Source organism: Nothobranchius furzeri, chromosome 2, assembly GCF_043380555.1.
Source record: "Nothobranchius furzeri strain GRZ-AD chromosome 2, NfurGRZ-RIMD1, whole genome shotgun sequence".
In the NCBI taxonomy this organism is placed as follows: domain Eukaryota; kingdom Metazoa; phylum Chordata; class Actinopteri; order Cyprinodontiformes; family Nothobranchiidae; genus Nothobranchius; species Nothobranchius furzeri.
In genome coordinates this window covers 9,256,287-9,268,631 of record NC_091742.1, presented here as the reverse complement: position 1 = coordinate 9,268,631, position 12,345 = coordinate 9,256,287, and the positions used below count along the sequence as shown (strand labels likewise).

The following is a 12,345-nucleotide window of genomic DNA, read 5'->3' as shown; positions in this document are numbered from 1 at the left end:
GAACTAATCTTTATTTCTCTAAATCAAGGTTGTTCTTAGAACAATTTAACAGGTGAGATTGTTTTTTTTCACTGAAACACACTGAACTGCCCCTTTAGCCTTAAATAAATCAAACTGGTGGTGTGCTCAAACTTAAAATACAACAAAAAATATTAATTGTTTTCATCCTCTGAGTCTATTTCTCTCATTTACACCAAACAAAGGGCCGGTTTCAGGTAATGAGCTAAAGTTTGACCTCATTGCTCATTTATATGACCGCTAGTTATTGAATTTGAGTGCAGGGGAGGTTTTAATCTCTCTGAGGAAATGTTACAAAGACATCATGGCTGCGAAAAATTATATTTCACCACTTTAGAATTGGGCCCATGAGTTGCAGGATCTATAACCTTAATTATGCAGCGTGATATGAAAACGAGTAAAGATTTGTAGGCCGGTTATTAAAGGGGATGTGCTCATGGACCCAGAAGATATTGGATTTGTTTCAGGAGCGGAATGCGTGTGACGATCCAGCCTATTAACCTCAAAGGGGAGCACGAGGGTCTGGTGTGGATGCGGAGATTTATTTTTTAATCAGGAAAGTTAGGGGCTCGGGTCTGATCGAAGGGCAGCTGATGGTTCCGCTCCTTTCTCCAACACTCTGCTCTGGAGGAATTCACATGGAGAGGGAGGCGCCCAAAGATTCAAACATCAGGCCTCCTTCCTGATTTTGACAATTACCCCTGATGGGCACAGATTGGTTTCCCTGAACAGGCGCAGGTGCGTAGGATTTGTGATGCGGCGCAGCTGAGCGTTTTCAGGTTTGGGACTGGACACTGGCGCATCTCGTGCTCAACGGAAACTGATAGAGGCGTTATCATCTCTCCCTGGGTCGGGATGCCTTTTGCAAAAAGATCCTGTGTAGAACTCGTGCTGCAGCATCCGGATTCAGGGGAACGGAGCTGATTTGTGGTTTATTCATTGTGGGAGGGAATTTGACCGTGCTGTCATTGCACGGTCCGGTCCAAGCAGCTGAAACGCATCTTCTCGAGCGGCAGAGCCAAGGAAGAAAGAGTCGCTCCTCTACATCCACTCTCATCTGTGCGCACTGGACGGCTTGAAATGAGGAACACATCCCGGATGTGCTCCGCGTGAAGAGGCGAGCCGGGCGGCAGGTTCTTCTGGGGGTCTCAAGGACGCAAATTTAAAAGGAGGAAAGTGGCAGCGAGCTACGAATCATGAAGCGGGACGACTCCGGCACCGCGATCCCCTCCAAAAAGACGATAATCGGGAAGATGTTTAAAGTTCGCAAACGGAGGGAGATGATGTTTGTTCAGGTGTGCTTCATCTGCAGTGTCCTCTTCGTGGCGTGGAGCATGTCGGCGCTGCTAACCAAGACAGGTGAGTGCATGTGTGGCGGGGGAGAGTGATGCTCCGGGGGTGGAAAGGACGCAGCGATCACGAGGAGCATCAGCTTTGATGTGAGGGGAAAGATGGATCTGACTGTCACCTCCGGCGTTTTGTAAGAATTGCGCGTTTCGGCTCCCTGACCCTTTTGCACCCACTGGACGGAGTCAGCTGCGCATGGTTGGGTCACGGCGTTTTAAAGTCTCTCTGTGAAAGTACACGCTGTAACTGTGCCGCAGTGTGCGCGTCGCAGGAAGTGCGCGTTTTTCTTTTTTGTTTTCATTATTAAGAACCAAATTCGTGTTCTCAGCTCCTGAAGATGGGACAGAATTAGTTTGTGCTTTTATTTCTTAATGTTGAATTTAAAAGGGGCAGCTTTTTTTTTGCACCAGGCACGTCGTCCACACACACACACACATACATACACACTCGCAGCTTCAGGGTCATGTTCTATGCTGGCTTCGTCGCGTCTGATATGGGGGCTCCAGACACGCCACCATCATCGTCATCTCTGAGATGATCACGCTCCCTGATTTGCTTCCTCGTGGCGATGGAGGGATTCCGAATTATTATTTTTTTACGCAGAGGCCACTGATGATCACAGAGGGGAGGGGTAGTCCAAGCTGCACGCGCGCTGACCAAACAATTCCGACAGCTGATCGAGCCTGTTCGTGCGCACAATTATCACGTCCCCTCCTCTCACATGCAAGAACTCTGGCGGCGGGCAGACACACACACACACACACACACACACACACACACACACACACACACACACACACACACACACACACACACACACACACCCCGTTATGTAATCTAATGGCCAACCTTGACATTTTGCTGGTGAGGAATGATATCCGACACCGCTGGGATCAAAGGTTAACGAGACTTAACGCACCCCCCAGGGCCAGACCCTTCACATGCACTGAAGATCAGGAATCCAGACAATTAATTGAATTAATTGCTTGACGTTTCCTCTGCTTTTGCATCAGAACCTAAATCTGGAGCCTTTTGTTAGATTCGCAGCTGTTTGCCTTTTGGGATGAAAGCCACTAATTCCAACACCTCACTGCAGGTTTTGCACAGATTATTGCACGTTTTATTAATTCTATCAGAAACAAGAGGCTTAACAGATTATTGATATCAAAGGCAACAGACAGCAAATCCCTGTTTATCATGGGAATTGGAATAATGCTTCTATTGTGAAAGCTTTTATTTTGTAGAGTTCCCTATGGTCATAAAAACCTTGCATTTCTTCAATTTTAAGACATGATTATTGAAGAATGCAGGATGCAGAGATATTTAGGTCAAATCTGGAATTTCTTGCAACCTGGTTAGACTTCAAATTGGTGTGAATGATACTCTGGAACATTCATTATAGCAAAAATATTTATTAAATTGACAAATTAATTGCCTTTTTGTGTGTTGTGAAGTTCAGGCTTGCATTGAATTGACTCCAAATGGTTGTAAATCAGTGTTTCATAGAAATCTGTGCAGTGGCTTCTGAGATAATGATCTTGAAAGATCTGCTTGGTGTATCACAACAAACCCTGTCACACCCGAGTTCTCTCTATCTTTAACTGATAAACGTAAATGATGTGCTGGACCACCCAGACCGAGGAGACAAACAGCCTTTAGGCCGACTCTCCAGTGGGGTCTCGACGTGCTGTCACTTATGCTGATCAGCCTGTGTGACAGTGCTGCACGTGGGAGGCTAGAACAGGTGTTTACAGCATGAACTCTGACAGGTCGCTGCAGCGGCTGACTGGGGAGGTCTGAGTGAAGGACCAGGAGTGGAGCTTGTTCACATCATGAAAGAATTGACAGTTGGCAGTTCTTTAATTTACACCCCCCCCCCCCCACACACACACACATGTAGAATAGCAGCTATTTCTAAAGTGTTGTATTTGTGTGCTGCACAGTTCTCCAATAACTGTCAGATATGCAACATTTAATGACTAAACCACCTTATTTTAAATGTGAGGTTCACTAATTGCCTTTATGGTGTAATCTAGTTGTGAATTCTCCACATGTGTGTCAAAAACTCAAATTTTGTTTTGCAAAACCGCCTGATAAATGTTTAAACCCCTTGAACGGTTTTAAAAACCAAAAAATTTTAATACATGTTCAGAGATTTTACTAAAAAAATTAAAGTTCGTCAAGTCCACTTCCAAATTCCCTTTAAAGTCCAACGTTCCATGTAACCCCAACCTCATCTCAATTGCATGACAATTTGCAATTCTTTGTGTGCAATGGTGCAAGCTAAGATTTAATTGTTTTATTTCAGAGCGTTTTGATTTGTAAAGTTGTGGATGTGTGAGTTTACACCAGGGGTCGCCAGCTCCGGTCCTCAAGGGCTACCATCAAGGCTTTATTTATATTATTTATATAGCACCTTCATCACCTATTACAGGAGGCCAAAGCGCTGAAGAACAAAATACAATAAGAGATTAAATCATTGAACATGAAACAACAGAATTAAAAGCAAATAATCTAAACTACCATCCTGCACATGTTAGCTGTTTCTTTTCTTCTACACACCTGGTTAAAATGAACTAGTAATTAACAGATCTGTGCAGAGTTAAACATGGTAAGGAGAGGATTAAATTACTCTTCAGGTGTGGTAGAGCAGGAAATGCGTGATCTATAAGTGCAACAGAGCAGTTTCCTGCTCTTTTACCCTACTTGTTGAAAGTTGAATTACAACGGCCATAAACGACCTTGCAGCAGCCTGCTGCCAGTGCTAACGAGTTAACCCCAACACGAGCCAGCTAATACTAAAATAAACCAATGTAAAAAGATCCACACTGTTGGACAAAAATATTACTTGCACGCCTAGTAGCAACAAAGCCAGGTCACCATTAGTCTGTGATTTTTGTAGCCTCCTTTAGCTTCTTAAATTAGCATCTTTTCCTTATTTTTGTGCTTTTATTGATTGGCAAACTGAAAAAAAAAACTGCTAGCATAACAAGTGTGCCCCCTTGTAGAACACAGGCATTTTTGGTCATCAGAGGTCAGCAGAGTGTCAAATATGAAACTCGTCAAGTTTCTAACCCAACAATCACTGAGATCAACGTTAAAGCTCTAACTTAAAATTTTAAAAACTGTTAACTTGGCTTTTTGCACGCACGCATGCACGCACGCACACACACACACACACACACACACACACACACACACACACACACACACACACACACATATATAGCTAGCAAATTTTATTTGGTGGGAAAAATAATCTTTATTGCTAATGAAGTAAAAGAAACCTTGTCCATTTTAATTTTTTAACACCAAGGAACATTGTAAAAGTTCTCTCAGCAGTGCAATGTAATGGTCAGATTTTTACAGTGCAGGTTTATGTCAATAAGCATCTTTTATGACAATTAGCATCTAAAATATTTTAGCATCTAGACATAAAAACATCAATAAAAAACACCAATTCCCAAAATGTTTTTACTTTTTTCATGCTTGAATTTGTCAGAATTAATTCTTTATGACAAACTTGAGCATGGAAAAGTCCACCGTGCTGCTGGAATATAGTTCAAAGTGGCAAGGTCTTGCAATGCTGCCCTCGGTGTTGCCTGAGGTGATGAATCGTCTTGAAGTGCACATTTCCGAGTGTGACAGCATGAAACGCTCGTGCAAACACACATACACGTTTTTGTTTAAACCTTCTAGGAAACATCAGGCTCTTTAAGATGCAGCCTTGTGGTTGCACATATAACTGCCAGGACAAATTGCATTTAGATGGACAGTTTTGCCAAATTAAAATGGTTGCATATATCTAATCCAGTTTGTTGTTCTTGGCACAAGCAATGTTTTTATGCACATAAAATTAGACTGCTCATTTATGCAATGCTCGTAATAATGCGGGAGACCAGAGGTTCGTGTTATGTTTGAGCCCAGAAATCACTAGTTTTGGAAGCTGCATTATATTTGGTCTAAAACCTTTGTTAAGCTTCATGCTGGTAATTGATTCTGGATTAAAAACTGTTAAATTAGTGTTTACAGATCACGATGTGTGGAAATTTGACCCTCGCTTGAGCTTACCAATGCATCAAACCACATTAGTTCCAAAATATCACAAAGCAAACTCAAAATCTTTGGAACTCTTGAAATTTAGCGTAAACTATGCATAATGAGTCTTTCCCCACTAAATTCATGTTCCGGTCACTAATGGTAGAAAATCATCTTCATGTTGTATTTAAGGTTTGTGCTTTGGTTTGTCAATGTTTAAGAAATTTAGATTTTCAAACATTTGTATGGTTTCGTTCAGTGGTTACATTTGGGATCTAAATCATTATATAGAAAAATAAAAATGCACGATCTCTAACCTTTTTGTGCACGAGGGACATGGAGATTTAAACAGACAGGTATTTTCTTTGGATCGAAGTGGCTATTACACATTAATGCTGCTCGTGATGTGAAAGTCAGAAACAAGATCTGAAACAATTCCCTATTTGTCTCACCCTAAAAGCCACAAATGAATGTATTGCAACAATTTTTTTTTACTTTGATGTATTTTAATACTTGCATTTTTCTGCTGCATAACCCTTAAAAATGATAGAATTAACTGAGTTCTTTCTTGGAGCAACAAGTCGGATAAAAATCTAACTTTTACACCTGTGTTAGCTGGTTTCCTTCAGAAGGAAATTAAGTCATAAGCATACTCCTAGATGTACTTGGAAGTGCATGCAAACATGCATTAATTTCTCCATACTGCATTTGGTACACTAAAGCTGTGTGCACTTAAGGAAATTAACATTATAATGTGTGATTTAACACGTTCATTTCTTGTGGTGCATCTTTTAAAGGCCACTAAAGGCCACTTTTAAAACTTGCCACTGTTTAAACCTGCAAATTATGCAACAAGTTACTTTTACTAATACTAGATTACCATAAAAATGCCCAAATAAGCCCTGTTTACGATAAAAAAAATATAGGGAATAAATTATTCTGGATATATTAAAATGTGTGCAGACGTATTAGTGCTGCAAAGAAAACAGAAGAGCTGCTGCAGGAGCCTAAAGGTGAAAGTAGGAAATATCATAATGTGTAAAAGTACATTTGTGTCAATTCAGCTTAGACTGAGAGACCATCTAAAAGGCTCAGGAACCCTTTGCAGGTATTTTGGATTATTTGCTGTTTAGAGTTTGAGTCTAGAATATTTAACCTTTTCACAATATTCTAATTATTTTACATGTAGTTTTTTCATAAGCTATAAACCATAATCATCACAATTATACCTGGCTTTGCACCAGTCTCTCATAGTTTTACCTTTAAGTTAAATTACTGAAATAAAATAACTTTTACGCCATATTCCAATTTTCCAGTTTAACCTGTGTTTGTAGAAGAATCTTGCTGGAGACTGTGCCACAACGTGTGAAGGTCATATTTGTGTAAATAGTCACCTTATACCCCAACAGTGTGTTTTGCCCTTATTCTGCCATCTTTACTTGTGTTGACATTTAAAAAGCTACAGTTAAATCTCAAAAGGGGCCGAACTGTGCTGAATTCAAAAAGCATGAAAAAAAGCTGTTTATAAAGCAGAATATGGCAAGTTTAATGGTTGATTTATTATAATTTATTGCTTAAACCTGAAATACAAATTTGATTATTGCACATCCCTGGTAAATAGTTTACCAGTGGTTTATCTTCTGTCTGCTTCTCCATCCGTTGTCCAGATGTCACCAGTTCATGCACAGATGCAGGTCTGTGTTCTGACTCATGTGAGTCTGGCTCAACGGGGTGGCCTACTTATGCTTTAAAAATTAAATTAACTTGTTTAGAAATAACTGAATGTGACTGAAATCAAAGGCATGCAGAAGCTCTGGTTGAAACTCGGATATCCTGAAAAACCTCAGCAACTGACAGTTAAAGTCTTTTCATTTTTGCCTGTAAAGAGCTGCAGAGCTTGTTTGAAAGTATTTTAAAATGTGACTCTAATTCAAGCCTTAGCTTGATGCATGAGCTGCGTTAGAGCCATCAGTGTTAAACATAGGAGATTCTTCTGAGCTGCTACACTGTATATCCAGCTCCACCACTTCATTTTCCACTTAAACTCTGAAAACTCCAAGTTTTAAAAGCTCCTCTGTGTGTTTATGACTTTACATAATAGATCAGACTTTTAAAAATTCTACATAAACCTTGTTTGAGGCTTAAAGCTGTTTTTAATGATGGGGGAAAAAAACAACTACTGCCCTCAAAACATAATGGCGCAGCTGCATTTTCCTGCACCGCTGCTGGATGCAAATATATCTACATAAACAAGAACTTTTAAGGGATTAAAGAAAAGTAAACCTTGGTGGGATTAATGAGCGAGCTCATGAGCTCTTGGTCACAAAATGAGTGCAGCTGTGGCCATGTTGGTTTTGTTTGTAAAATTGAGTTTAAAGGTTTTCTTATGGAAAAAAATATAAATGGTTGCAGGGGTCTGATGCTTTGCTGTAAGCCTGTTAGCTTCGTTTGCTACTGCTAATCACAGCTGTTTATAATCTGTTGCAGGGCATGGGATGACTGTGGAGGGACATCCAGACCTTGAACACTGGGGGAGGAGGCTAATGGCCGTGGTAATAGAAAACATGACGGAGCCAAAGAATTGCTCGCCGCCAGGTAAACATATGGTTTTACCTCTTTGTGGTGATCAGGTGATCAGTTTCTGCATTTGAATTTAAATCTGCCATCGCTATTGGCTAAGAGGTATCCTATGATGTTAGCGGGTACCATATGATGTCACAATGCCATTGTGAGCCTGTGTGTTTGTGTTCTTTTTTTAGCGGCTCCGCCCTGTCGGTCTACTCCACTCCCACCTCCTGTTTGAAAAATGCAGCAAATGCTGTTGCCTGGCAGACCAAGAGGGCGTAGCCACTTACAAATATACACACAAAGGCTCACAATGACATTGTGACATCATATGGTACCAGCTAACGTCATAGTGTACCTCCTAGTCAATGGCGATGGCAGATATAAATTCAACTTTGGTGTAGTTTTTATCTAAAGGGGGTGCAACACTAACGGTTTTAGGCAGTACATTTAAATTTTAACTAAGATGCACTAAAGTGCCAAATTATTGATGACGTGTCTGCAGAACGATTAGACACTCATTTGTATCGTTTATCAGCAAAAAAAGTTGATTTGGGGGTGACTTGCTCTTTAACACAATGGAGTTTCCTACTCCTTCACCCTACTGGTTGAAAGTGGAAATACAACTGTCGTAAACAACCTGCTGTAGCTAGTGCTAACAACAAGCTAATGCTAACATGAGCCAACTAGTACTAAAACAAACCACAAATTAAAAATATCCACACTGTTAAACAAAAATATTATTACAAGTCCAATATTAACCAGGTCACCGTCAGTCTGTGATGAGTTCATGTAATTTTTTAGTTCACTCACCCTTTTAAAAACATCATTTTCCAACATTTTTGTTGCATTTACAGAAATTCATACTTAAGCCTGACATTTGCTCCAAATGTCAGGCTTAAGTATGAAGAGGCCCAAACGATTTGGGCTGCAAGATGTTCTTCTACAGGAAAGTTAATTTTAGGGGAATTAGTGTGTTTCTTTGTTCTAAGATGTTCCCATGCAGTCTGGCTTTGGACTGACTGGTTTTATATTTTTTCCAACACTGAGTCACATGAGCTTCATATGACCCTGCATGACTCTGTGGAGAGAGCCTGCCAGGGTTTAAAGCAGAGTTTAAGTTGAATCTTCTAAAGATTTCTCCCAAGTAAATATTCTTTTTGGAAAAGTTGCTTAGGATAGTTTAGGGAATATCTATTTTCTGAGCAAACCTACAGTTTAATAAATTTGTTGTCGTGTGTGGAGGCTTTGAGCCCAATGCATGGATTTCTAAGTTCTAAACAATTTTACCTGCAGCAGATTACTTCCTGAACATCCTCTGTTCAGAGAAATGGCTTTTTGTGTAATGTCTAGTCTGAGCGTAGTTGGGATCTAAATCCACTCCTGTAGTCTCAAATGGTTCCAGTCTGCAAAAACGCCAACCCCTCAAACAAAAGCCTTGTTTTTCAGTAACAACTAATCTAATTACCTTCTTTTTATCATAATGCCGTGTCCATTACTGATGAGAAAATGCGTGCGTTACTAATTAAGCAGCGCGGTGTGTTGAAGCTGTCATCAGCTGATTGGTAGCTAAAGAGGCGGATGTTTTCATCCAAGCACATCATGGCCCCTGAAGAACGAAGAAGACGTGATGAATAGTCTACAGCTGCAGACCCGCAGATTTGCTGCTGCAGGCGTGAATCTGCAGCCGTGCCCTTCTTGGCATGACAGCGGGACGCCCCGAAGGTCCACTCACCTACTTTCTTAGATCATCCAACTGTAACCTGTTTCTGATCATGTCTTTAGTCCCGCTGTAACATTGGTTGCATCAGTCTCAGACGTCATGGTGCTCAGGTGTTACCAGAACTTCGTGTGTGTCTTTACCACCCAGCTTCAGCTCCTCTGTGTTTGGGTCTGACCCAAGTTAGTAAATTTAAGTCCATCAGATTTGCACCTCTTCTAGTGTCATTTTAAAGAATATTTATTTCTTTATTTAACCATTACTGGACTACCAGCAACAGAAATGCTACTAAAAACACACAATTATTTGAAGCTGGAAAAATTAGAATACTGAGCAAAATTATTTATTTCAGTCATTTAACTAGACTGAGACCATTTAAAGGCTCAGGAGCCTTTACAGGTGTTTCTATTTGCAATTATAAATTTTAGCTGATTGGGGCCTTGTTAAATATCAGACAGTGACATTTTAACAGTCTAGATGAGTGTCATGTTCCTGTTAAGTGCCCATATATTTCAGTTATTCAGTTTTATAAAAACATTTGGACATACATTTTATTATGTTCCAGTCATTAGTCACTTATATTTCAGTACTGTAGTAATTTAAGGTAAATTAAGTAAGTTTAATTAAGAGGGAAACTCCTTTTTCTTGCATTCTTTAATAAAAAAGTAGCAATAGTTACTATTCTTGGTAAATGGGTACTTTTATAATCTTGGAACTCCTTAAGTAACCAAGTTACTTTTTAAACTAAGTAATCGGTCGTCGTTGTTGTCTTCCTCCGCTTATCCGGGTCCGGGTCGCGGGGGCAGCATCCCAACTAGGGAGCTCCAGACCGTCCTCTCCCCAGCCACTTCCACCAGCTCTTCCGGCAGGACTCCAAGGCGTTCCTGGACCAGATTGGAGATGTAACCTCTCCAACGTGTCCTGGGTCGACCCGGGGGCCTCCTGCCGGCAGGACATGCCCGAAACACCTCCCCAGGGAGGCGTCCAGGAGCATCACTGCAGACGCCGCACCAATCCGCCTGTGGATCTCCCGATCCCTCCTACCCTCACTCGTGAACAAAACCCCAAGATACTTAAACTCCTCCACTTGAGGTAGGACCTCTCTCCCGACCCGGAGTTGGCAAGCCACCCTTTCCCGGTCGAGAACCATAGTCTCAGATTTAGAGGTGCTGATCCTCATCCTAGCCGCTTCACACTCAGCCACGAACCTACCCAGCAAGAGCTGAAGATCAGAGCTGGTTGAAGCTAGGAGGACCACATCATCCGCAGAAAGCAGAGAAGAGATTCTCCTGCCACCAAACTCGACACACTCCACACCACGGCTGCGCCTAGAAATTCTGTCCATAAAGGTAATGAACAGAACCGGTGACAAAGGGCAGCCCTGGCAGAGTCCAACCCTCACAGGGAACAGGTCCGACTTACTACCAGCTATGCGGACCAAACTCGCGCTCCTCTGGTAAAGGGACTGAATGGCCCTTAACAGAAAGTCACCCACCCCATACTCCTGGAGTGTCCCCCACAGGGTGCCCCTGGGGACACGGTCATAAGCCTTCTCCAAATCCACAAAGCACATGTGGATTGGTTGGGCAAACTCCCATGCCCCCTCCATCACCCTTGCAAGGGTATAGAGCTGGTCCACAGTTCCACGGCCAGGACGAAAACCACATTGCTCCTCCCCAATCTGAGATTCAACTATCGATCGGACCCTCCTCTCCAGTACCTTGGAGTAGACCTTTCCAGGGAGGCTGAGGAGTGTGATCCCCCTATAGTTGGAATACACCCTCAGGTCACCCTTCTTAAAGATGGGGACCACCACCCTGGTCTGCCACTCCACACGAACTACCCCGATGACCACGCAATGTTGCAGAGATGTGTCAACCACAACAGCCCTACAACATCCATAGCCTTGAGATACCCAGGATGAATCTCATCCGCCCCCGGGCCTCCGCCGTTGTGTAGTTTGACTACCTCAGGGTACTAAGTAATCAGTAACTAATTTTTTAAAAGTAACATTCCCAACACTGGTAGTGACAGTGACGTAGTTCTGTCAGGATTTTGTAATCCTACTCTTTAACAGTCTATTTCCTATCAGAAGCTAAAGCAGGAGATAGGTGTAAGACTATTTTGTTCAGCCTTGATAACACGGTGATTGATTTTAATTAAAAATGTGTTTTCAGTGTTCCACACATTTAAATAACTTTAAGAGCCATGACGAATTTCTAAACTAAGATTAGCTTCTCATTAGTTCTGCATGTCATAAATGGAGTTTCCTCAGATCAGTGGCATCTACTGTAGGTATGTCTGTATGAAGCTTTGACACAAAAAGAGACTTGAAAATTGCCGAAAGTCCCTTTTCAAATAAACTACGTCTGTAAGGCGGCTTTATTTAAGAACTAACAGGATTATTACATGGCAGGCAGAATCTCTCAGGAAGTAATGGGATCATCCACCCAGTCACCTGCTGTTCATGTGGAAACAGAACCTTTCCACCACCGTTCAAGTGTCTTTCATTTTTATTCTTGTATTTTCCACAGTGACTTTTGGCACTGGCGGACACAGACTGAACAGTTTTCATCCCACCACTGCTCTGCCTTGCACGTTTAAGCCGATCATGTGTCTTTAGCTCTTGCATCTTGTGAGTACTCTGTTCATGGCTG

General features: G+C 41.7%; 1 protein-coding gene across 2 annotated transcripts in view; it reads left to right on the top strand.

Annotated features, from left to right (window-relative positions):
- Positions 1-472: 472 nt before the first annotated feature.
- The window catches only part of slc24a4b (solute carrier family 24 member 4b), a 52,588-nt gene continuing 40,715 nt past the window's right edge, over positions 473-12,345 (top strand). For both annotated transcript variants that reach the window (XM_054748061.2, XM_015947514.3), the window contains exons 1-2: positions 473-1,377; positions 7,891-7,998. In XM_054748061.2, coding sequence (XP_054604036.2) covers positions 1,215-1,377; positions 7,891-7,998 — 271 coding nt within the window. In that variant the 5' untranslated portion in view covers positions 473-1,214. The remainder of the gene's footprint in view (positions 1,378-7,890; positions 7,999-12,345) is intronic.